The sequence below is a fragment of the Protopterus annectens genome, chromosome 2.part1, assembly GCF_019279795.1.
Source record: "Protopterus annectens isolate FY-2018-M chromosome 2.part1, PAN1.0, whole genome shotgun sequence".
NCBI classification, from domain to species: Eukaryota; Metazoa; Chordata; order Ceratodontiformes; family Protopteridae; genus Protopterus; species Protopterus annectens.
Window position 1 is genome coordinate 579,727,655 of NC_056729.1, and position 27,748 is coordinate 579,755,402.

Sequence of the window (27,748 nt, forward strand, 5' to 3'; positions counted from 1 at the left end):
TGCAAGCTGCAACTTTGCCTTACATTTAAAACATATCATCACAAATGATTAACTCCTCTATACTTCCTGCCAACTTATTTTCTTTCTGCCTGCCTTACATTTCTTTTGGTCATGCCTGTAGCAACAGTAATTATACTGAATACAGTTGTTATTTGCTTGCTCCAGGCACTGACTTTGTATCTGCAGCAAGAGACTGTGAGATTGTATGGCATCCAATTTACTTTTTCTAAGCTTTAGTTTTACTTCATTTTCAAACAATATCAGTTTTAAAAATGTCCAGGTCTTCAATTACAAGTTTAACTGTGTACCTCTTGGTTCACTTATGCAACACCCATCTAAGTCAGATTGCCTTAATAGACCTCCTGTTACCTGATCATTTATTGTACTACATGCTATTCTACCTCTGATTAATGAGTCACACATTTGCCCAAATTCACACTCATTCAATCTGTTTCTCAGTTCAGTAACATATGCATCAATACTTTCTTGGACCTATGATTTTTAATGAAAAACAAACATCACACATAAGGTAGAGTCTTGTTTGTCTCACAGCATACCTTGAACTTATTTTTCAGTACTGCCATTTGATTTCTGACCTTTTGCAGCAGGGAAAATGTGTTAATTATCTTGGTGGCTTCCTTGCTTGCGATATGAAGAACATGGCACAATGGAATTATGTGGCTTCTCCCAAGAGCATGGCACACTGGACATTCTGTGGCTTCTCCCAAGAACATTGCACACTGCACACTCTGTGGCTTCTCCTGAGTACATGGCACACTGCATGCTCTGTGGCTTCTCCTGAGAACATGGCACAATGCACATTCTGTGACTTCTTCTGAAAACATGGTACACTGCACATTCTGTGGCTTCTCCTGAGAACATTGCACACTGCACACACTGTGGCTTCTCCTGAGAACACGGCACACTGCACACTCTGTGGCTTCTCCTGAGAACACAGCACACTGCATGCTCTGTGGCTTCTCCTGAGAACATGGTACACTGCACATTCTGTGGCTTCTCCTGAGAACATGGCACAATGCACATTCTGTGACTTCTTCTGAGAACATGGTACACTGCACATTCTGTGGCTTCTCCTGAGAACATTGCACACTGCACATTCTGTGGCTTCTCCTGAGAACATTGCACACTGCACATGCTGTGGCTTCTCCAGAGACCATGGCACACTAGACATTCTGTGGCTTTGGTCAGAGGCCACTTGCAGCAAGATGCATCTCAAAGCTTTGACCCAGGACTTCCAGTTCTCAGACAAGTTCCCTTTCAGCTTCAGAGTCATTGGTGGTGGAATGGTTGATATGTGAAGCCATAAACTTAAGAAATGTTTTCCGGTAGTGGTACTTGCATATTATCGCAACCAGATTTTTGCGGTTGCGAAATTGTCATGCAGGCATGAGAACGAGTGCTGGAAACACTGTAAGGTGTTATTCTGACATTCTTACAGCTGAAAAATCACTTTGGCTTACATTCAGGAAGATAAACAAATGTGCAAGTGTTGTTCCTGTCTTGCGTGCATTACACACTCATGCCTCAATTGGCAGGGCTGCTGTCTTACTGACAAAAGGAGTACTTTCACTGTGAGGAAAGAATGCTGAGACCCCCCCCCCCAAAAAAACACTGACACGTGACAATGATTCGAGCTGTTATTCTCATTCCTTACGACTGCCCAAAAACTTAACATTAGAAATTGTTCCTGTTCCTAGAAGTAATTAAACGTTTTTGGGCAGTATGAAGGAATTAGAACAACAATTTGAATTATAATCAGGTCATCCCTTTCATTACTCATACTTGTTAGTTCTTCTGGACAAGGATATCATTAATTCCCTGTTCAGCTTCACTTTGCTGTTTCGGGAAACACATCCGTTTATGAAGAGGACTGGATGACAATTCTGTCTTTCAACTTTGTCACTGTGTTTGAAGACACAAATAATAACTTGTCTAAGATCCGACCACTTTGTGGTTTTACAGGTTTTGGAGCATAATCAGCATTTTCCATGCTCTCCCACACATCTGATCTGATCAGCACAACCAGTAACAGTTTTCCCAGGGAAAGCAACATTGCATAAGACTGCATGCATCAGTTAATCAGAAATAGGTATGCATACAGGGAACTGAAGGAAAATGGAGAAGCTGATCTTCCGGCCATCTGCTGTGGTTAATTTTCTGGGGATGGTAGTAAGAACCCAGCCGACAGGACGATAGCAGTCATTAAGACTCAAGCATGTGTCTGCGATGCAATGCACGCAAGACAGGGAGAGGCTTTCCCAAAATGTTCCTGTTCCTGTTCCTAAAAGTGAAGTACAGTTCCTGGGCAATTGAAAAGAATTAGAATAACACTTTTAAGTTTTTCATGCACTCAGATCTGTGTACATATGTGTAAATGCGAAAATCTGGTTGAGATAATACGTACTGTTTTTCCAAACATCTGAAACAGTGAGTGTAGATGTCTACCTTAATAAAAATTAAATATTTACTATTCATATTATAATGTTATAAAATGGTCAGTACGTTCATTAAGTAGATAAAAACAAACTCTTGGACCTTTTGTTGACTAATAAACTTGTAATGGAAATTCTCTTGTTAATGCCTGGGGGATAAGTTGCATTCTAAAGTACCTGCCAGTGTAATTTCCATCTCTCTACAAAGGATTTCCAATCACCTCCCCTTTCAAAACATGGTACTTTCTCCAGTAAAAAACAGTGTAATTTCCATCTCTCTTCAAAGGATTTCCAATCACCTCCCCTTTCGAAACATGGTACTTTCTCCAGTAAAAAAAAAAAATGTTTTGAATTTTTCACATGACTTAGAATGCTTGTATAAGGCATTATTCATGTCCTTTTTTTGTAAGTGCATAATCGTGTTGATGCATTTATAGTCTTTTCTCTGTAGAAAGCTGGGCAGGTACCACACTGGGCTTAATAAACTACCCCTGGGGTAAATGGATAATTCCTAATATTTTCAGAGTACCGAAACTACACAAGTCAGTCATTGATCCACCACTTCAGATGAAGGTAGTGGCAAGTGGTTTGAAAACCAAACCTCTAGCAAAATTTATTGACCACGTCCTGAAACCATTTTTGAAGACAAAACTCATGTCCTTAAAGGGATTCACTATACAATCTCGAAATACTGAAATGTTGAATTTCAGTATTTCGAGACTGAATAGTCGAAAAAACACATACACGAAAACCCACAATCACGAATACTACAATCGCGACCATTCACACACACACACACACACACACACACACACACACACACACACACACACACACACACACACCAGAACCAGAACATAACCACACACACACACACATACACCTACCTAACTAAACAAACATAACAACACACACAAATACACTTAACCTACTTATAAGCAGGGGGGCTTGCGCCCCCCACACCCCCCCACTTATATATTCTAACTCCGAGGTCGCACTAAACACACAAACACACAAAAAACAGCACCACATGCACTCACACACACTAAATTCCTTACCCATTATCCTCAAACACACAACACTTACGTGAAACCCCAGATAAATCCACAAACCGCACCACATGTCACGAACGCGACACCACGATAGTGGCAGATTCAACATTTGCGGATTCGACATAGTGTAGTTTCGGTTAACTGCACTTTCCAATATTTGGTCTTGACGCACTGAATTTCGGCATTTCAGTACGTCGAGATTGTCTAGTGTACCCCTTAAAGACACTTGCCACTTTTTGGATAGGTTATGTTTTAAACTGTTGATGTTAAGGATCTGCTTTTAGTTATTCTGCACCATGAAGGTTTGCAGTGGTTTTGGGATGCTTTTACCTGAGGCACGAAACTGGATGCATTTACCATTGATTGTAGTTGAGGCCATGGAATTGGTTCTTATTAATAATTTTGTTTACTTTGAAGCAGAATATTACAAAAGGGGCTGCTATGGGAGCTTCAGCAGTCCCCATGTTTGCTAACACTGTATTGTGGTGGTGGGAGAAACATTTTGTATTTCCTTCCATATATAGTGGTTACATTAGTTCTTATTTTTATTTTTTTGGATGATGTATTTATTGTATGGACTAGCAGTTCCTTGATCATTGATGAATATTTACAATATTTAAACCAAACTCTTCTTTTTTAAAAAACAATACTAAAGGGACGTAGCCTTAGGAGTGACCTTGCTTCATTTTATTTTTATATTTTTTTATCTTTTTCATTTTTGATATGTACTCATTATTCTATATGTATTTTTATATGTATTTATTGCTGTTTTATGTCTATTTCATATAATTACATGCTCTATCTCTTTAATTTTTATAAGCTCTATAGCTTCTAACATGATTGGCTTAAGGGTATTTGAACTATGTATATATTACAGCGGCTCACTCTCTCTGTGACTATGGTCTGATGAAGCAGTAGTGAAAGCGCATACCAAGTTTTATTTATTTGGCAACTAAGTTTTATTTGTTTGGTAATAAATACATTTCTACTTCAGCCAGTGTGTTATTCCATTGGTTTTGTTATGTGATTATCTACTTTTTTAACATTTAAAGGCCAATACAATGAAGAATCAATAGACTTTCTGGATACAACGATTTCCAAAGACACCAGACAGGAATTGTTTGTATTGACAATTTTTAGAAAAGAGACTTATTCAAACAATCTGTTAGATTTTAACAGCAATCATTCTCTCCTTAGCATGGAGAACATCGATATCTGTGCAGTAACAGAAACCTGGTTCAAGGCTCCCGAGAGCACCCCAGCACTACCAGGTTATACCTCATACCATGCTTTTCGGCCCCAAAACTTGGACCGAACCACAAAAGGAGGGGGAGTATCAATATTCGTCAAAGATACCCACACCTCCAGGTTGGTGGCACAGCACGAAGCATCAGAGACTATCCATGTGCAACTAACAGTGGGTAAAACTGCCTTCCAGTTTATAGCATGCTACAGACCACCATCCCAAACCCAGGAACCCCACTCGGCCTTCCTGAGAACATTGGAAAATATGAAGGTCTCTCCAAACACCATTATATTGGGTGACTTCAACTACCCAAACATAGACTGGGAGCATTACTCTATCTCCAACACCCTAGCCCAAAGGTTCCTAGAATTTATAAACTCAAATGCTATGGAACAACTTGTTACCACTCCCACAAGAGGGGAAAACATACTGGACCTGATCATCACCAACATGGGGACTCTATGCTCCAGACCAGAAGTGTATCCCTCTTTGGTAAGATCAGATCATAAACTAATCTCACTGGATATTCACATCCCGACTCCACCCCCTGCCCTGAAAACCACAGTGAAAAACTTCTCTAAAGCAAATTTCACACTCCTCAAAACCGAGGTGGAATCCTTCAAAGCACTCGGGCCTGTGGAAAATATGGCCCAGACCGCAGAATCCTTTATAAACGCATTCTATGAACACCTTCAGGAATGCATGGATCATGCAATCCCAAATAAAACCAAGACCCAATCCTTCAAAGGCAGACATCCTGTCTGGTGGACCCCAGCCATAAACAAACTATACAATAGAAGGAGGAAGCTACTACATAATAGAGCAAAATCCCAAAAAGGGAAGGCATCTCTGATCAATATTAGCAAAAAACTATGGGCACTCATAAAATCGTCTAAGGCCAGCTTCGAGAGAAAAATTGCACAGGACACTAAGGATAATCACAAGGCTTTCTTTAGTTATGTTAGGAACCTGGGTGGGAATTCCCAGATATGCTCAGAATTAATCCAAAATGACAAAAAATACACCAAACCCACAGACATTGCCAACATCCTAGCTGACAGGTTCAGTGCAAACTCCCCCCCCCCACCAAAAGGGCAAATATCTATCCCAGCAGAGTGCTGCCCCCCTGACATCTCAGATGCTCAGGTAAGAGCTGCCCTCTCCAAAGCAAAACACAGCATCAGTGGCCCTACATGAACTGTCCCGGAGCTAAAACCCAAACAAAACAACATCACTCTACTCCACAGTCTCATACTAGATGCACCACCCAAGCCTTACCAGATAGCAGTGGTCCCTCCAATATCCCTCAAACAGTGGGTCCTTCCTCAATGGTGGTGCCTGCAATGAGCCCATAAGCCTGACTCAGCTCAGGCAAGGAGCATGGGGAGGATCATGGATGGAATAAATAAAAAAGGGACCTTCATGACCTGAAGATCCTGGACACCCAGTTCGGCTTTGTCCCACCCAGGCCTCTTACTTAAACCTGGTTGATTTCTTTGTAAATAGTCACTGTTGCCACGAGGGAAGGTGGTCCACATTACCTACCCCTGGTCACCCACAAAGCCTACCTGAACCCCACCCCACTGGACATTATAGAGGCTCCACCAGCTTAAATATAAACCCTATGTCACTACCCTATGGGTTGCTTGCAAACTGCTCAGACAAGAACCCATTAATTGCTGTGGAGCCATGTCAGACTCCAAACCAGTTAAACCAGTTAGCAATCAGGCTCAGTCCTGGGACCGGGACCCGCTCTTATATATTTTTTTCGGAGGTAGGGCCAACACGGAAGGACTGTGGGACCAAGTTCGCAGATGACTGCAAACTGGGTGGGTGCTAATCGACTCTCCAACCCGACAAAGCATCCTCCAAAAGGGCCTCATAGAAACACATACCTGCTCAGAGGCCATCTGTGCTGATCGATAAAGCCATGTCCAACCCGAATTCGACTATAAGTGCATTAAAACTTAGAATTTATCAACATGATTATGCAATTAGAAAAAAGGACATCAATAATGCCTTATACAAGTATTCTCTGTCATGTGAAAATTTCAGAAAGTTTTTGTTTTTTTATATTGGAGAAAGTACCACATTTCAAAAGGGGAGACAATTTCCCTTTGTAGAGAGATGGGAATCACATTAGCAGATACTTTTGAATGCAACTTACCCTCAGGCATTAACAACAAAATTTCCATTACAAGTTTATTAGTCAACAAAAGGTCCAAGGTTTATATTTTAACTACTTAATGAATGTACTGACCGTTTTATAACATTACAATATTCTTATTTATAATAATTTATGGAAGCATTTTAGTGATTTTAGAGGGAATATTTTTGTGTACAATATACTTTTACATTATTTAGTTAATACATGTAATGTAGTGTAGCCATTCAATCACCAGATGTCAGTCAGTGTTGTGTTTAAGATTTAAAAGTTGGTGCTGAGAGAACTGGTTTTCTTTTTTTTTTTTTTTTTTTTTGCTGAGAGAACTGTTTTTCATCTGAAGAGGTTTGCAATAAACAAGTGGTTGAAAGTGCTTATTTTTTCAATAAAAATTGTACTTGGAGCTACTGGGTGCCTGAATTTTTTTGTTTTTGATGTTTTTACAGTTCTGCAGTTTGGTCTTTTGGTTTATTATAATTACTAATTAAAATGTGAGCAGCTGACCTCTCTCTGTGTGGCAAATAAATGTACTGTGGCAAAGATGGTGGGTAAACATTTGAAACCTGAATGAATAATTTTACATATTCAACTATCATGCAGATGTTCCATTTCATACCAAATAGTGAGAGATGTGCTATGGACATCCAGATAAACATCTTTTTGCTGCTTTTCTCTACTTACAATGAACAGGAATCAAGGAAATGTTTAATAAAAGATTTACCACTTTTATCCCTCCACACTAGTATTGTCAAAATTTATACAGAATTCATGCAGTCATTTAACATTAATCAACAAGACCAATCTAAAATTATTTATTAAAATGACATCCTGGACAACATGCAAGTAAAATTAAATACTAACCACCTAGAATTAAAACACTACATCACTTATCTTCAAAATATTTCTTACACTAACTAGATCATTCAAACACAACTGTGGTGGTATTTAATTACACATGCCCATGCAGCCATTTCTCTCTAGTAGACTTGTTGTATCACAACCATTCTGACTATGTTTCACGCTACCAGTTTCAAAAAAAAGTGGAATTATTTAAAAAGTGGAAGAGAGATGTGACAGCTTGTGAGATATCATACCTCTGCTGAATTGCAGGATAAACCACATACATAGAATTATAAGTACAGTTTTACTGATGTGCTAAACGTCCTGTTAAAAATTAATTTGCAGACTATAAACAAGAGCAACAGTGGACACAAAATCCCCAAGGGTATGTGCTGAATTACTTTTGTATTGAATACACACTAGTTGCAATGACTTCAGCTGCCTCTGTTCTCACTCTCTGCAATACTACGGGCCCATCATGCTTTGTAGAAGGATGGTTCTGTGGTGTAGATGGACAGACTCCATACTATGTTCCAGGTCCTGGGTTCTGTTAGCGGTCTTGACATTAGTGGACCTGGCCTACAAAGGATGTCTGCGAGTGGCTGTGGTGAGGTTACTTGTCCTGGGAAGAGTAGGTTTAAGTCCTGGAGGAAGAATACTGCCTGGGTGAAGGCTCGGTATCATACTTTGGTGTAAATGGATTTGGGGGCTCAACATTTAACAAAAACTGCATGCTCTCCATATGATTACTGTGAGCACACAGAAATAGTCACTTGCAGGAGCTCAGCATACTCAGGTGCTCAGTGGTCCTACTGGCTGAATGAGGAGAGCTATTATGTACATCAGAATTCCCCTAACATCTTGCAAGACACTAGCCACTGCCCATCATTTTTACATATCCATTCTGATCTTCTATTATAAGATACCAACAATGGATATTTGCATAAAAAATGTGCATTGAAGAAGATCTCATAACTCTAGCTCTTCTTTTTTTTAACTTGTATTTAACAGTTTCCTGTTTAAATTTCAAATGTTTTGTAAAATACTTTTTGATAATGTAATGTATTGAAAGTTGTCATATAATGAGACAACACTGTCTAGGAAGCATTATTTTTACTTGCACACAGATCACTAAATCTTGTGAAATTTAAAAACATTCATACCTTTATAGACAGGATATAATCACAGACAATTCATAAAGGAGCAATGTTTGTTATTTCTTTTTCCTGAATGAGTTAAAACTACACTTGATTGGTGAACACCAATATATTTCACAGGCCACAGTGTTTCATCTTCATTGACTTCTTCTAGGAAATACACCAACAACACCACATAAACCAACAAGATAAAAACACTCTCTGTGTTCCTTACAGTTCCAAACAATTCACTTTGTATATCTATTCAATTAAATCCACAAAATGCGTGCATTCTCAAAGGCCCATTCAGAAGTGAAGATTAGAAACGGACTTTAATGAGCAAAAAAGTCATTTAAAAAAAAAAAAAAATATATATATATATATATATATATATATATATATATATATATATATATATACATATACACACATATATACATATACATCCAATAAGCGCTTTCATTTCAATAGTTTGATATACGGAGTGAACTGTTGGGAACCGTAAGGAACACAGAGAGTGTTTTTATGTTGTACCTCTAATAAGAAGTACTCAGGCACTGTGCATCTCTTCATTATTGTCCTAATGAGTTTAACATGAATGAATTTAATACACCACATTCTGTAATCCAAAAGACATAAGTATTGTCCAGTACCTATAAGAGAAGCTGATGAGGGGCACATAACAAAGGCCAGGATAAGTATATCTATTCTTGTTTAGTTCTGTTACATTTCATAAACAGTCTTTATTCTAAAAATACATTTTTTCTTTGTTTGAAAACTGTTAAATACTGCAAGCTGCAAAGAACAAACATAAATTTGAAATGTTTCTTGGCCATACTAAAATATTAAGCGGACGTGGTTCTGCTGTGGCTAAACCCTAACCGAAAAAGCCGAAAGACACAAACAAAATAAGGTCTGTAAAAACAGTCTGTGGATTTAGAATTCCAAGATCTTTTAGCAGTAAGATATGAACTTTGCTGAGTACAACTTCACATTTCTAAATGGTTAGTCTGAAAAGTGACACTAACATTCAGGCAGTTACATGCCTAAAAGCAACATGAAAGAAAGAATGGTTGACAGGAACTTCTTGAGATCTCATTTCCATGTCTATTTCTGTCTCCCTAACATAACAAAATAATAAACCTGTTACCAGGTACTATAACAATGTGCATGTTATATCCAGGTATGCCTGTTTGCTATTAATAAGTCAGTAACATTGCTTGTTATAACTAATCACATACAAGACATGCTGACTGGTTGGCTTTCAGTGAGGTACTTCTCTAGCTTATGTCTCAATTAACTGCCTTCTGCTACTATGCATAACTATATGTTTCCATCACAATGTCATGTTTGACCTACCCGCTGAAGTATATTGTGGATCAAAATGAACCATCTGTAGGTAAATTGCACTGCACTTAAAGGTATCAGGCAAGCTTTCTGTGGTTTATTAGATGTACTGTACTGGTCTTTGATACATATTATGCTGTTGGCTAGATTGAAAATTACTGCACTGTAATGAATAGTTCACATACTGTATGCCACATCCAGGTTTTACAAGTCACATCATGCATTCCTGTACAGTTTGCCAGTTTTGCTGTTGTAGTCCCTCTCAGGTAGTTACCAATACTGTGACATTGTTTATTGCCAGCCAGATATACTCCTATGCATTCTTAGCAAGATGGATTGTATTGCTACATATCACAAGTCAGCTACAGTAACTCTCCTTCCTAACTATCAGCCAAACAGTTTCATGCATTTTTCACTCATAGTTTAACAATTTGTCACTTTACATTTTTATCAGTCATGCTGCCCTACTCAAGCTGTGACGTATTCCTCTCTGTATTAAATCAGCATCGTTAATACTATGTTTTGATTTGACTGGAGCTGCATTACACACCATATATAGTTAATTATTTAACAAATGCTTATACCACTAGTTGTAAGGCACATACACATCTGGCACTTACAACATACGATTACTATCAGTTAAACTTCTCTTCGGCACGGTTACAAAGGTCAGCTAAGTATATAATTCAAATTCATGTGGATACCTGCTGCCTGGCCTTCTAAACATTTTTGCAAACAACAGACAGGATTATCTGGCTAAGAGTGTGACATCCTTTAACAGTAGTAAAATTGTAAGTAGAAAACATTTTCTCATTAAAAAAATCAGAAGTAATCCATTTAAGAGGCAGCACAGGCATTAGCTGTTTAAGACATGAGCATGCTGTGCTGCTATCTTTATAATTATGTGCATGCACTATTGGACAGTACAATACAGTACAAGGAAGAAAACTAAACCCTGATCTGATTCTGTGTCCATTTCTGAGCTACTATTTTGTTTATTACATCTCAGATAGTCCATGATGGGCAGGCATAACCTTCATATGTTGCTCTGTACTATCTATGTTTAAGTTATTTTGAACAGTCTCTGTATCTTGTTCCTCATTTCCTTGAAGTAACAGATCCTGGGGTGGCAATATATCCTGGCCAGCTGCTTCAGTGTCAGTCTTCTTTTGTTCATTTAGTGATTCTTCTGCTGTATCTTGTTCTTCTTGGACCCCCTCTACATTTTCAGCTTGTTCTTGGAGATCCCTAGAGAAATCTGTGACATCCAAGCCTTGATCTGGTGCATTCTGGGAAGCTTTATGCTGCTGAACATCTCCAGTAAGTGAAGATTGTTCCCCTGTAGAAGTCAGGAGTTCAGAGAGGTTTAGTAAGCCATCCATATTAGCATCCTGCTTTTCCAAAAGACTGTCCACCATGGGGGTCACCTGAAACACAAAGGAAAGTTTCAGTACACAGCAAGATTGGTCACTGGTTCAGCAGGTCATCACTAAACTAAGGACTTACCTGTGATATGCTAAATTAAGACAGATTATAAAACTCACACTGTAATATTACTGGGTAAATTAAAGACTGTTGTTTTAAAACAGAGGTTGTAGAATTACTTTGTACACAAGGCAAGACCTTATAGTACTTATTTGACATCACTGTCCTTTAGAAATAAAGGATTGAGCTTGTATAAGATGGAGAGATATCAGTGACTGCAGCACTATTTTCAACCACTGACATGCAAACACTTAACCTCCCACATACTAAAAGTGATTTCAATGCCAGAGCACTAGTCCTGTAATAGTCAAGCTATCAACATATCTACATTCTTTCCTTGTCTTGGTTACTGATGCAGATTTCAGAGATACGATTTGTTTTCAGACTTTTTGTCTAATTAAGCAATTCCCCAGATATCATACTCCCTTTAGCAAGTAAACCTTAGTTTATGCTTCGATTTTAGTATTCAAACCAGGATTACATCAACATTTTCTCTTCTGATACGATGTATAGCTGCATAGTAACCTTCCATGTATCTGATTATCAGTCAAAGGACAGCAGATATTCTTGAGTTACAGTATCCATAGGCAATGGTAGGCTTCATTGATGAAGCAACTCACCACCTCAACCATAATGGTTATAAGTCAAATGCTTTACTGATTATCCTTTGAAAGGTATGTCACTAGTAGATATGTGCAAAGCTCTATATGCTGCACCTCATAAGCTGCACTTCATTTCAGCCAGCACTCTTCTGTGTGCACTGAATGAGGGGTACTAAATCGAATCTAGGCACTAGACTTGATGTCTACACAATCACCACCATAGGTCTCCAGTGAGAATGGGTCTTGTGTTCTGCAGGACCTAACAAGGCAAGCAAGAACAGCTGATGGGTTTGATCGGTGTAAGTGAATGGATGTGCACCATTCAGGGGCTACATTCAACATGCTGAAACAATCAGCTGTAACAATTACAAAACATTGTACTGTTATATTTAATCTTTCACTATTGCTATAATTTACCCAGCATTTCATCACTCAGGCATTATCCCTTACCAAAACTTCACTCACTCTCATATCTTAGGGACTATAGAAAAAAATATTTGCTCCATAACTAAAATATTCAAAAATTAATATTCCAACAGCTCTTTAATCATATAAATAGATTTACTATCTACTTTGAGATCAGCAGCATGGGTTCAGAAACACTTTTAGTACACAAACGGTCCTAGTACCAGCAACTAATGCCATTTATAGCAACATTAATTATGGCCTTATTATTGCTGGGGTATTTCCTGACATGACTCATGCTTTTGAGACAGTTAACCACAGTTTTAGACTGAACAAATTGCAAAAGCTTAATTCTGGAGAAAATACAGTTCTATTGTCCAAAAATATTTGCAAGACAGAACCTTTCAAATCTACTTCAGTAACTTGTTCTCTGAAAAATGTACCTCAACATTGGAGTTCAGCAAGGCTCTGTCTTGGGTCCTTTTATATTTTTATTTATTGGGAAAGTCCAACTGGGACAGAGTCCATTTTCTGCAGAGGCCCTGGAAGAAACACTCCAGACACGTCTTTGGAATGTAGGAGGAAACCAGAGCACCTGGAGGAAACCCACATGAACACAGGGAGAACATACAGACTCTACACAGAAAGCACTCCAGCTGAGAATTGAACCGGAGAACCCCTCACTGTGAGATGACAATGCTAACCACCGCACCACCCTACTATTTATTGATGACATCATGCATGGTTTATCCAACCACAAAATAACTATGTATGCAAATGACTTTCACCTCCTTGAAGCTAGCAAAATGCTCCAATCTCTGCAACATAACACAATTTAAATTCACAGACCCAAGTAATTGACTGTACACAAATAAACATCTTATTAACAGTACTAAAACAAATGTCATGATGTTCTCTATATCAAAAACTTTCATCACTTCTTACATTAACCTTAAAAGAGACTAAAGGGAATAGTATTCCAAAGATAACTAAAAAAATATCTAAGTGTAACAACTGACTCTTTACTAAACTTTAATATTCACACAGATAACAGCAACACCAAAATTTTGACAGAGCTAAAATTATGTTACCATATCTCACACCTTTTCTACCCAGCTGCATGCATGCCAATTGCTAAAAAGTCATAATTCCCTAGATCGATCATTTCTTACCACTGATTACGCTTCGATCGTCACATAATATCCGGAAAAAATTTCAAGTAGCCGAAAATGAAACAATCCAGATTTGCTCTCCTTGCACATCATAATTTGTCACCACTGCATCTTATTAGAAAAAGTACAGTGACCTCCCATTACATACAGAAGCCACTTGTCTACTAGGTACCCTTATATTCAAAATTCTAACAGTTTTAGCTATTGCCCACGCCTTAAAAGGATACTTCAAATTAAAGAGCAAAGATACTCTCTTAAAAACAGTGAAGAAGATGCTGTCATACTTGTTAGACTAAAAGTTAAATTTGCCATTGGCGTAAAAGCCTTTTCAAGAATAGGACATGTCACATGGAACCAACTAAATATAAACAACAAAACCTAGAGATATTTGAAAAGTATAAAAAAGAAATATGAACATAGGAAAGAAAGAGAGATTTGCTATGGTGCAATATTTATGCAAAGGAGAAAGCCAAATTAATCAATGTAAAGAAGGCAGCCCCAAAGATATTCGAAGAGAAATACAGGCAAAGGCATCCAGATATGGAAAATTTCACAATACAAAAAATAATATCACGAAGATGGAATGTAGAAAAGAAGATTAGTAAAGTAGAAGTCAAAAAAATAGAAGTTGAAGTTATGGAGTGCCTGCGAAGTGAAAGGTTTGGTGTAGAAGGTCTAACTCAGGTTACATCACATCATGATGGAGTGAGTCACCAAAGTAAGGAGAAACAGGAAGATCAGGAGACATCTGAGGAAGAAATATGGACATGGGAAAGAAAAAGACATTTAATATGGTTTAGTATTTATGCAAAGGAGAAAGCAAAATGAACCAATTTAAAAAGAGCATCAAAGATATCTGAAGAGAAATACAGGCAAAGGAATTCGGACATGGAAAACTTTACAATACAAAAAATAAGAAGGCAAAGAGGAAACGTAGAAAAGGAGATTAGTAATGGAGAAGTTAAAGAAATAGAAACTGAGGTTATGGAGTACCTGCAAAGTGAAGGATTCAGTGTAGAAAATCAAATGCAGAAAGCATCACAAAAAGATAGAGCAATGGATATCCAAATTAAGGGGAAACCAGTGGAACAAGAAGCAATTGGTCAGGTGCCATATCAAGATACATTGGAGCCTCCCACAGGAAACCAGTATAACTGTTCACAAGAAGCTAGACAGCAAGGCAAGGAACAGGAAACTGTGGGAACACTGATGCAGTCAATGTTGAGGAGTGATAGGCCAGTGAATTCCCATATGATAGAGCAACAGTTGGCACAGGATGAAATTGAAGATAAGGTACCACAGGAAGATGCTATAGAACTTTCCACAGATTGCCCGCAGGAAACAGAAAACAAGGGATGTGCCCTCAGTTTGGAAGAAAAAAAGCTAAGAGAAGAGTTGCTTGATTTAATAGACATAGATAGATATATTAAGATCAATGAAAGAAATAGACTGCAGAAGGTAAACAAAACCCAAAAAGCCAGAAGTCTGATAAAACAAATGAACACAGTAATTAGAACTGTTCATAGAGATCCATACAGTATAACAAAAGTAAACAGGATATATTACTCTGCAGCTAAATTAATAACTGATAAAGTGTTACCCAAGAACACTCTGGTAGCAAGGGAAAAGAAGGGGAGAAATTGAATACCATCATGGAAGTATCGAATAGAGAAAACTATAAAGCAATTAAGACAAGTGTCACAGTTAGAAGACTATAGAAGAGGGAATAGATCATAAAAAATTCTAAGCTTGTTTCCTGCCTTTCCTGTAACTAGTCTAGTCCAGATACAGATTTGCTGTATCCAGGATGTTTGTAAGCTTCTAAGCCCCCAAATCCTTTCTGTGTTGGAGGGAAGCCTTCTAGCTTATCAGTGGGAGTGGTAAGCACTAGGTAGCCTATCTACCACGAGTGGTTTCTGGTCTAGAAATTGTAGTTTATTGGCCATTTGGACAGTTTTTCCATCTCTTTCAACTTTCTGGTTTAAAATACTGCATTTGCGCTTGCTTCCTGCCTTTCCTGTAGCTAGTCTAGTCCAGATACAGGTTTGCTGTATCCAGGACTGTTTGTAAGCTTCTGATCCCCCCAAGCCTTTCTGTGTTGAGGGAAGCCTTCTAGCTTATCACTCTCCAGCTAAGACTGGAATAGCTGGTCAAGAGGAGAAGGTCAACACTTGCACCACACCACATGGAACACAGCCCTCCAGAACACACCAGCACTGCCTTCACATAAAAACACAAACCACATACCCACCTTTGCGGAGGCTCTCAATAAAAATCTACCCAAACCGCAGAGACCTCCAAGGCAGAATACGCACTCGACTACCACAACACAACACTAATCAGGAGACACATAACTCTCCTAAACACTGTGCCACTCAACCAATGCCCCTAAGGCAAAACAGCATGCCCAGCACACTGGTCATAGGTGACTCGATAGAGAGGCACACTGATGTCCCACTCACTAGGTTGAATAAGAAGAAAGTAACAGTCAGCTGCCTGTCAGGTGCCAGGATCTGCCACATAACGTACGCACTCAGGTCCATCAACAACAGGTACAAATATGACTCTGTCATTGTACACGTGGGTGTGAATCACCTGAGACGTACCGCCCTAGACTACATGAAAAGAGACATGGAGGAGCTCTCGGATTATGTAGCCCAGGCAGGTATGACCCTAACCCTGAGCAGCTCTGATGCGTTATGTTGGGCTACCAGTCTGGAGGTGTGTGCATCCTCTATGAATATGGAAACACCACTGCCTTTGGAGCTTTGGTCCAAGTTCTGGGGCTGAAATGTGTGGAATCAGTTCTAGCCTCATTAGGGGTGCTTTCTGTTGCCTTGAGCCAGGTCTCTGTTATAGCACAAATGTTGATGTTCTCCATTTTAAGGAGTGCTTCGAGTGAGTGCATTTTGAGAATGACCCAGAATGATACCACAATACAAGCAGAAAATGATTGATTTCAGCAATTGGCTAAGTTTCTGGTGTCATTCTAAGGGGATCCAGTATCTGTCTGCATGGGATGACATAATTGACAGACCTTGATGCTTTGCCAGAGATGGCCTGCATCTGTCACCCCTGGACTTTTGGATACTGGCCAAGGCTCTTGCCACCCCTATAGTGCCTTTTTAGGTGGTGTTCCAAAGACCAATTTACTACCGTAACAGCTACAAACAAATCCAAACTGAGGGTCATATTGCTCAATACTAGAAGTCTGATTCTCAAAATGCACTCAAATCATCAGCAACAACTGGCATCGCAGACAAAACAACTACAACTGATGAAGGTTTTACACTTCACCTCCAATATTAAGGATGGCCCATTGGATAACAATGACTTATCAACAGGCACCTCCTTTGATCTATCTGCTACTCCCTTGATTCAAAGTTTGGGTACCAACAGTAATGATGGCCCTATCATAATTGGTGACAAATTATTTCATATTTACAATTATTCAGATTTGGAAATTTCCGAAAGTCATTTGAGTTTGATGAAGAAAGGTTTTTCGTTTCTTCCAAATTTTAAATATGACATTAGTAAATTACTTATTAATTTGAAGTTGTATACTAGGCAGTTAAATTTAAGGTTGTTTTTTGGCAACAAACACCCTATTGATAGAGAGACACAAACTTTTACACTTAAAAGAAGCAGTGTGTTTATACCACCTTGCAACCCTTTGATATCAGTATTTGAACGTTTGTGTACTAGCCAGATTAGGAGACTGATTGACAAAAAGTTACCCCTTAATAACAAACACTTAACATCTGCAGAAGAATTTTACGTAAAAGAACTTTCATCTAGTAAGGATCACAGGGTCATGAAACCAGATAAAGGGGGCGGTGTAGTCATTATGACGAACACCGAGTACTCTTGGAACATGCAGAGTAGGTTACATGACTCTAATATCTATGAATTGGTTTCCAAATTTGAAGTTCAGAGGGCATACAGAAAAACTGACTGGCAACTTTATGAATTCCTTTGTGAAGGAATAATTAATTATGATGAGTACAACTATATGCTAGTGGAACATCCAGTTATGCCCAGTTTATTCGGAATCCCCAAGATTCATAAAGATATTATTAACCCCCCTTTTAGACCAATAGTGGCAGCTAGGGGATCGAAAGCGGAACCATTAGCAGCTTTCACAGACATTACTAACAAGAAGATTCTTGACAACATACCACACAAATTAAAAGATTCATGGCATTGTTTGGATTGTCGCAGGACCTTATCTGACTTAAATTTAGAGGAATTATGGTTTGTAACCGTTGACATAATAAATTTGTTTTCAGTCATTCCCCAAGACACTGGTCTAGACTGGTTTGCCAGCAGTTTAACTAAACACAGCCACATACATCAGGTGAAGAGAAGTCTACTTGTTGATTTGATGCAGATAGTTTTACAAAACAACTACATCGGCTTTGAAGGTGAATTTTATAAACAATCCACTGGGGTTGCTATGGGCACTAAATGTGCGCCTATTTACGCCAACTTAGTATTAACTGAATGGGAGGAACAGTATGTCTTGACATCTTAGTATAGATCCAAGATGATTATTTACCTAAGATTTTTGGATGACATATCGTTCCTTTGGAAAGGTACCCGAGATGAGTTGGGTGACTTCATAGGTTACCTGAACAACACTAAAACATTTTTGAAATTCACCAACAAGGCAGACAGAAACACCATTGACTATTTGGATTTACGATTATACACCAAAGACAGGAAGATAGAATCCAAGCTAGTCAGGAAGAAGACATATAGTAACACATTTTTACACTATGACAGTTGCCATCCTTATTATGTAAAGAAGAACGTGGCTAAAGGCCAGATGATTAGGGTGTCATGCATAGTTAGTGAGGACAATAGATTCCTGGAAGAACTGGAGGTACTAATTGACCTGTTTGTCCAACGGTGCTATCCTACAGATTTACTTACCGCGGCTAAACAGGACATTATTGGAAGAAGGGCCACAGATTTTAGGCCTATTTTGTTAGACAGCCAAAGGGATGTAGAGAATAGTAATATTCACAAACATAAAGTTAAGAATATTCAAACAGGTATGGTTTTACAACACAATACCACAGCCATTGAAGTTAAAAACATCATTCAATCAACATGGCAAAGTGTACTTCCCACAGGTATGCAAGACACATTAGGAAAGTATCTCCTATTTATCAACAGTAGGGGTTTGAATATTAAAGAACATTTGGAAAGAGCATCTATGCCTACTAGTCAAAGGCCTGCTAGGATGGCTAAATGTGGTAACTGCAAAGCATGTAAATACATCAACGATGGCCCATATGTTCAAGTGGGCAATTATAAGAGGTCTTTGAGGAGTCCTGGTCATTGCAATTGCAACAGCAAAATGGTTATATATGCGGCTACTTGTTTATCTTGTCCAGCTTTCTATATTGGTATGACCACAAGAAAGTTGAGACAAAGAATTATGGAACACAACAGAGACATTAAAAACAGGAAATCAACCAATTCATTATACAACCACAGTAAAGATTGCACTAATTATAAAAAAATGTCTATTTTTTGTCATAGACAGACTATACACCAAAGATTTTGGTGGTGATTACAAAACCATTCTAGAAGGCAGGGAATGCTTGTGGCACATACGATTAGACACAAGCAGTGCACCTGGCATAAATAACACCCTTATCTCTAGCATGTATATTACAACACAAGGCAGCTTGTATTTAATAAACAGAAACAATAGAGTATTCGTGACTTTCAGTCGGTTGTATGAGGTACACGTGCATATATGCATATTTTTACATCACATATTTTGTACTTATTTTTCTTACATATACATATTTTATATATACACGCATTTTTTTATATTTTTTTATATTGAAGTTTTATTTCCGTTACTGACTATCGTTACAAGTTGTAGAAGTTCTGCCTAGAGAAACATGTACTGTGGTAGCTCCGTAGTTGGACTTTTTATTTATTTATTTATTGGATTTTCATTTGCACTACGGAGCTTTTACTCCTAGGACTGTCGGCTGTTCTGTGCTTCATTATATTTTTTTATATATTTTTCATATTTAACATTCACATTAATTGATTAATATGTTTTAAATGTATGTTTTGAGTTTAGGTGTTGAAATAATATTTGGAAAGTTGACATGTTACTATTTACTGAGTATTTGGTGTTTATATACAAAACTTGTATAATAATTACACTAATGACAGTTAAGGGTTAAAATCTAAAAGTTTAAATGATAGATTCATTGTAACCAATTATCATTTGATTCTAGTGTTAATTGAAATGTTTACTTAAAGGTTGTGATTAGATGTGAAAAACTAACTCTGAAGATGCCCTACACTGGTGAAAGCGCTTAGTTACATGTTACAGTTAAATAAAGTCTTGGTGGTTTTACCTTGGTATCACCAGTGTTTTTTATATAGACCCTGGGAACTATCGCTCCGTTAGTCTAAAAAGTCTGACATGCAAAGCTATGGAATGCATCATCATGGACCTAATAAACAAGGATTTAGGGAATCTCCAAACTCTGGATCCCACACAGTTTGGTTTTGTGAAGGGTACATCATGCCTGCTCAACTTGGTTGACTTCTTTGAGTCAGTCAGCAGAGCTGTGGATGAAGGCAAGTTGGTTCATACAGCCTACCTTGATCTGGCAAAGGCCTTTGATACCATTCCCTACTCAGGAATCATAGAAAAACTCACTAAGCTAGGCATCAACCCCTACATCACTAGGTGGGTTGCAAACTGGCTCATAGATAGAACCCACAGTGTGAAAGTAGCTGACTTCATGTTAGACTGTTGACCAGTCACAAGTGGAGTCCCACAGGGATCGGTCATGGGTCTTCTCCTGTTTGGTATCTACTTCTCAGAAGTCCAGGCCAACACGAAGGGACTCTGGCTGACAAAGTTCACAGACAATTGCAAGTTGGGAGCCATTATTAACTCCCCAAGTGATGTTGACATCATGACTGGTGTCAGAACCATGGCCTTAAGCTCAATGCCATAAAATGTGTATTCATCCCCTTTGAGAAAAACCCAATTCCCATGAATTACCACATCGATGGTAGTCCACTGAACACAGAAGGTGTTATAAGAGATCTGGGAACACAGGTTGACAGCAAGCTATCTTTTGACCGCAACATTGCCACTCTGGTCAGAAAGTCCTTCTATGCGGCACATCTCATTACTAAGGGTTTTGCATCCAGAAAGAAAGAGATCATTGTCTCCCTCTACTCTTTCCTCATTAGGCCAATCATCGAGTACAATGCCCCATTTGGCATGTACCTCACTAGACACCTGCAACAACTGGAGAGGCCGCAAAAGTACCTCACAAAGAGGATCCTAGGGCTTAAACACTTGTTAGGACAAAAAACTCCAACTATTCTATGTCTCATATCACCTACTTAGAGGCGATCTCTGCTTGACTTACAAAGCCATGTGTGACCCAGCTCTGTTAGAAACGCTACATATAAAGAAATCCCAATCCCTTCACACCACATGCTCCAGAGACCTCAACCTCATTACCACAATCAACAGAACATGCTGGAGGGACAGGTTCATAACCCAGAGCCTGCCCATGCTATGGAAAAGACTTCCCATACATGTGAAACAGAGCACCTCACTGGCCCTCTTCAAGAGAAATCTTGATGAGTGGATGGGAAATAGAAAATTCACCCCCAGGATCACTCCAGTGGCTTTACTCGACAGAGGCACTGGGAACTAAGGTCGGGTGGCACGATGCCAGGGTAATCCTATGGGCTAGGCTTGTAAAGGCTCCAGGGCCATTAGCCTAGTACACACCTATAAACCTAAAAATATTAAGAAAGACAGCTGTGATAAAAGCAATGCACAGTATTAGAACAGACCAGGATCTATCATGCACTATCGCAAATAACAAACTAAAAATGTCAACACAAGAGGAAAAACATAGAAGATACACTAATAAATATAAAGGAAAAGTACAACATAAGCAATTTACTGATGACCCAAAAATTTTATCGAGAATTGGGAAACAAGGTAAAAGGAAATGAAAGACCAACAAAAAAAAGAAGAAGCCGATACATTTTGGAGAAATATCTATGAAGATCCTGTGGAATATAACAAAGATGCTAAACAGAAGAAGTAAAAGAAAGAATAAGAAGTTTAAAGGTGCAGGATATGAAATGGGCTGAATTAATAGTCAGAGAGATCGAAACAAAGTTAAGAAAAGTCTCTAATTAGAAAACCCTAGGCCAAGATGCAGTACTTAACTTTTGGTTAAAAATATTAACATCTTTGCACGAAGATTTAACCATGAGTAAGAACTATTTATATGCGCACCCCAACCAGCAAAACAATGCTCCTACTTGAGTGAACCTGCAAGCTACCCTAAAAATTATAGACCAATAACTTGTCTTCCGACGACATATAAACTATACACTGGAATTGATGCTGACAGAGTTTATAGTCATTTAGAAGAAAACTCAATTATGGCAGCAGAACAAAAGGGCAATAAAAGAAAGTCATATGGAACAAAGGATCATTTGTTGTTAAATAAAGTCATAGTGGAGAACTGTAAAAAGGGGAAGAATCCAAGTATGACATGGATTGACTACAAAAAAGTATCTGATAGTATCCCACATTCATGGATAAAACAGTGCTTAAAAATGTATAAGATACACCCTAAACTGATTGACTACATTATACTGACCATGAAACAGTGGCAGACCACTTTGCAATTAAGCCATGATAAAGGACAGATTATTATCCCAGGGATAAAAATTCAAAGGGGGGATATTCCAGGATGACTCTCTGTCACCGTTGCTATTCTGCCTTGCCATTAATACTTAACAGCTTAGGCCATGGCTATAATTTGGCTTCTAGGAAACAACAACGTGTAAAGACTTCTCATCTTTTCTTTGTCGATGACTTAAAACTGTACAGCTCATCAGACGAGGAATTGAAAGCACAGTTACAGGTTGTTAAAACTTTTTTCAGATGATAGAATGTCATTTGGTCTTGATATGTGTGCAAAAGCAACCTTTAAAGCAGGAAAACTGCAGAACCAGGAAAACATCAGTTTGGGACAAGAATGTGATATAAAAGAATTTGAGCAAGAGGGAATGTATAAATATTTGGGAATTGATGAAAGATCAACAATAAAACATGAACAAATGAGGAAAAAACTTAGTGAGGAATACTTTAGAAGAAGAATCAAAGCTATATTTGAACTCTGAATGCCTCCAGCAAGAGTTTTGGAATCACATCTTTTTTTTGTACTTTGGTTATACTGCACCCAGCTTGCTTGAAGTGTGACCAGGATCAGTGTTTGTCTTCCACTCTAAGCAAGTAAACAAAACACAATAATATCTGTTTTGTGCAAAACAAAAATGTATCCTTAGCTGATGTCCATAGGAAACTGTTTGAATAAACTAATATTTTCATAGAGAATGGAATTTATTCCTATGTTATGGGGCGGGGGCTTTTAAACATTCACATTTCCAAACCACTACTATATTAAACTTTAGAATTCTCACATAGTTGATAAAATAAATTTCCAAATGATTTATTAAGTGATTGCCTGCAGGGCCTGCCTTAGCTGAAATGGCACCCTAGGCAAAGTAGCTCCGGTTAAGCCTCACCCACACTACACTCATGAAACACCCCTATTTGAGCCACACCCACTGGGTCATTCCCCAAGAAAGCCACTCCAGTTATTTCCTTAAATTATTTAAATGCACAGGAAGAAAAAGATACCTTGTAATGTTGTTAAACTGCAGCCCTTTAGGGGGAAGAGGGGGTATAGTTAGCACTGAACCTATCTGCCAGGATGTTGGCAATCAGTTGGTTCTGTATATTTAATGCCATTGTGCTGTAACTCAGAGCAGATCTGAGTGTTGCCATTGAGATTCTTGACATAACTATAGAATGCTTTGTGGTTGTCTTTAGAAACAGTGGTGATTTTGTTTTCGTAACTAGCTTTGGAGGATTTTATGAGGGATCTCAGCTTCTTACTGAGGCTGACCAGGGAGTTCCTCCAATCATGGGATTTTACTCTCTTTTGCAGCAGTTTCGTTCTTCTGTTGTAGAGTTTGTTTATGGCAGGGGACCACCAGATTGGCTTCCTTTTTTTGGAGGATAGCATCTTGGTTCTGTTAGGGATAGCACGATCCATGAACTTGTGTAAGTGCTTATAAAGTGCATTTGTGTAGGATTCAGCACTTGTACCTCTATTGTCCGTCTGCATGGGTGTCATGAAGTTTGCCACTTCTGTCTTAAGAAGCGCGAAGTTGGCTTTGGAGAACTTTTTATGGTGATTTCCCTAATGGGGGGTGGGAGTGGGATGTGGATGTTTAGGGTGATTAGCTTGTGGTCGTATGACCAGGTCTAGGATATTGCTGCCCCTGGTGGGGGTGTGAATAAGTTGATCCAAGGCGTTGGAATTTATGAATTCCAGAAAATGTTGAGCAAAAGAGTTGGTACACGAGTAGTTTTCCCAGTTAATGGTGGGGAAGTTGAAATCGCTAATTATTTGGGTGTTAAGTTGTACCCTAATATTTTCCAGTGTATTAAGAAATGAGGAGTTGGAATTCTGGGTCAAGGTGTGGGATCTGTATCAAGCTACAATTTGGACTGCGGTCTTGCCCAGACTTAGTTGCACTTGGATAATCTCGGATGCATTATGCTGAGCAACTAGCCTGGAGGTGTGGATATCCTTAATGAATATGGACACGCCTCCGCCTTTAGTGTTTCAGTCCAGGTTAGGTGGCTGAAAGGTGTGGTATGAATTATAGCTTGGTAATGCAGGGGTGCTCTCTGGAGCCTTGAACCAGGTCTCTGTCACTGCACAGATGTCAATGTTCTCCATTTTAAGGAGTACCTCAAGTGAGTGCATTTTGAGGTTTGGACTTCTAGCACTGAGTAGCATTACCCTCAGATTTTGCTTGCTTGTACCTGTTATGGTGGTGAATTTGTCATTTGAACCTTGCCTAAAAAAGGCACTATATGGGTGGCAAGAGCCTTAGCCAGTATCCGGAATCCCAAGGGCAACAGGTGCGGGCCATCTCCGGCAAAGCATCGTGGTCTGTCAATCATGTCATCCTAGGCAGACAGATAATGAATCCCCTGAGAGTGACACCAGAAGCTTAGCCAATTGTTGAAGTCAATCATTTTGTCCTTGTACTGTGGTATCATTCTGGGTGATGGCAGGATGCTATTCAGGGCTAGGGTCATACCTGCCTGGGCTACAAGATCGGAGACCTCCTCCATGTCTCTTTTCATGTAGTCCAGGGAGGTACATCTCATGTCATTCACACCAACATGGACAATGACAGAGTCATATTTGTACTTGTTGTGGAGTGACCTGAGTGCATGAGCTATGTAGTGGATCCTGGCACCTGACAGGCAGCTGACAGTAATTTTCTCCTTGTTTAGCCTGGTGAGTGGAACATCAGTGTGTCTGACTAGAGTCACCTCTAACTAGAGTGTTGGGTACGTTGTTATGCCTTATGGGCTGTGGTTGAGTGGCACACTGAGTTTGTGGGCTATGTGTCAATTGGGTTGTGTTGGGGGGTGGAGATTGCTTGCATTTCTGCTTTGGAGGTTTCTGTTGCTTGGGCAGATATTTATTGAGAGCCTCTGTGACTGTAGGTGTGTGTTTTGTGTTTCTGTGTGTGTGTTTTGGTAGTGTAGGTATTGAGGGACTATGTGATGAGTGTGGTGTGGTGCAAGTATTTACCCTCTCCTCTTGACTGTCTAGTCCAGTCTTTGGTGAAGAGAGCTTTGCTTCCAGTTTGGCTATATAAGTGCATCTCTCACAGGTTGTAGTGTTGGGTGGTAGGAGGAGAGGGTTGTCTTGCTTACATGAGGCAAGTGATGCATTGCCCCAAAATGCCCAGATTCATCAGGTAGACAGGAGAAACACCGGGAGCTGACTCATAGACATGCCTGGATAGGTGCTTATTTATTAAGTACTAAAAAACTGTTTTCCTCTAGACAAGTGAGGAACTGTTTTCAGTATTAGGACCATTATTAAATCTACACATTATCTCCCAATTTCTCGTCTTTCTCATGCTTGAAAATAAAATACACCTTTCCCCTACTCTGGATACTTCAAAATCCACACCAAGCTATTCAATTGTAGGATACCAGTAAAAAAAAAAAAAATCATACTGCCATCTACTGTTTGCTTATGTGATAGCATACTGTGACCATAGTCATATTCAAACTGGTGCTTCTAGACAAGTTGTTAGAACCTCCCCCCCCCATTCTTAAGTTCGTAGAAACTTATCACGTTATTGGCACTGAATAACCAAGCCTTGTTTCCAGTGCATCACACATCTTACAGTTCATTAGCAGATACTGATAAAAATGAAATGCAAGCATCAGTTTTGATTTCACTAATACATGAACATTTTGGGAGGCAGTTTACCAACACACATCTGGTTTTAACCTTTTTAGACTAGAAAGCATCATAGCATTAATGACAACGTTGCAATTACTCTTGGCTATAGACTCCAGCAGTAACATGCTGTGCCACTTCTCTTCATACGTAACGGATGCAGGACAGTAAACCTACGTGCAAATGACACCTTTTGAAAGGATAATACACTGTTATGGGTTATAGAAGGATGAACGTTAGTGGGCTGCCCATCTTGCAAATTTATCAATATTATCAAGGGAGATGTGACATACTTGTGCATAATTTTAACCATCAGTCACACAAAAACAATCACAAATAACCTAGCCTCCACTATACCTTAAACCTGTACTATAGTGGAGGCTCATGTTGTTGTGTCTTTCGGCTTTTCCCGGTTAGGGGTCGCCACAGTGGAACTCTGGTTTGCTAATGATTGGCAGTAGATTTTTATGTGCCGAGTTGTCAGCCCTGACACACAACCTTCAACGAAGGTACACCCATTCACGCATGTCTCCACACAGAAGACGCTCTAGCTGAGAATCAAACCAAACAGCGTCTTACTGTGAGGTGACAACGCTACCGCAGCACCACCACTGCAGTAGTGGAGGCTCATGTGACATTTGCAAATGGCCTCTTAAGAACATATAAGTGTTTCAGTACATGACCAATGAATGCCATTGAATTAAGTCAATTTGAGTACATTCAGGCAAATAAAACCAAGCCCCATTAGCTGTAGACATGCCATGATTCTGACCTGGTCAGGACATTAAATTGTCTGACTACACTTTATTACAAACAGAGAGCTTAAAAGTCAATGCTTTGCAACCTGTCAGTGGGAAGTTTTGATTTATTGTCCCGAACATACTTATACACTTTTAGTTGAACACTGGTGTCTCCTTAAGAGGTAACTTGCACATAACCCATGGGCCTCCACTACAGAAAATATAAAGTATTACTCAGTTTAGACTCTAGCTTGACTGTGTCTTTCTTGTAGTTGCAATAGATGGTACACAAAGAAGAGAAAAAAATACAATGCAGACAAAGCAAGACAAGATCCAGTTATCCCACAAAAATACTGAAAAGTGCCAAAACATTAAGACATACATTAAATTAGACAACGAGTTATTACTGCATAAAGCGGGTTACTACAGTTCACAAAAAGGATAACCAATTGTAAAAAATATTAAACAGTGATCCTACTGCACACATCCATAATGGGGTCTGACCATGGCACCATTCAAAAAAAACGCCTGATCTAGGATAACACACTCAGATGATACAGCTTTGCATGTGTTTTGTTCTGATGCAGTGCAATTATTTTGCAGTGCAGTGAAATCTGTATATTTTACGTCCAGGGAGAGCATACAATCGGTTCATGAAATGCACTCAACACATATACCTACAACTACTCACAAAACCCTGTAATTAAAATAATAATATGCACTGCTACC

At 38.9% G+C, this 27,748-nt stretch overlaps 1 protein-coding gene across 3 annotated transcripts in view; it reads right to left on the minus strand.

The window, feature by feature from the left end:
• Positions 1-10,313: 10,313 nt before the first annotated feature.
• CGREF1 (cell growth regulator with EF-hand domain 1) overlaps positions 10,314-27,748 on the minus strand; it is a 372,647-nt gene continuing 355,212 nt past the window's right edge. For all 3 annotated transcript variants that reach the window (XM_044062355.1, XM_044062354.1, XM_044062357.1), the window contains exon 6: positions 10,314-11,665. In XM_044062355.1, the coding sequence (XP_043918290.1) occupies positions 11,237-11,665 (429 nt within the window). In that variant the 3' untranslated portion in view covers positions 10,314-11,236. The remainder of the gene's footprint in view (positions 11,666-27,748) is intronic.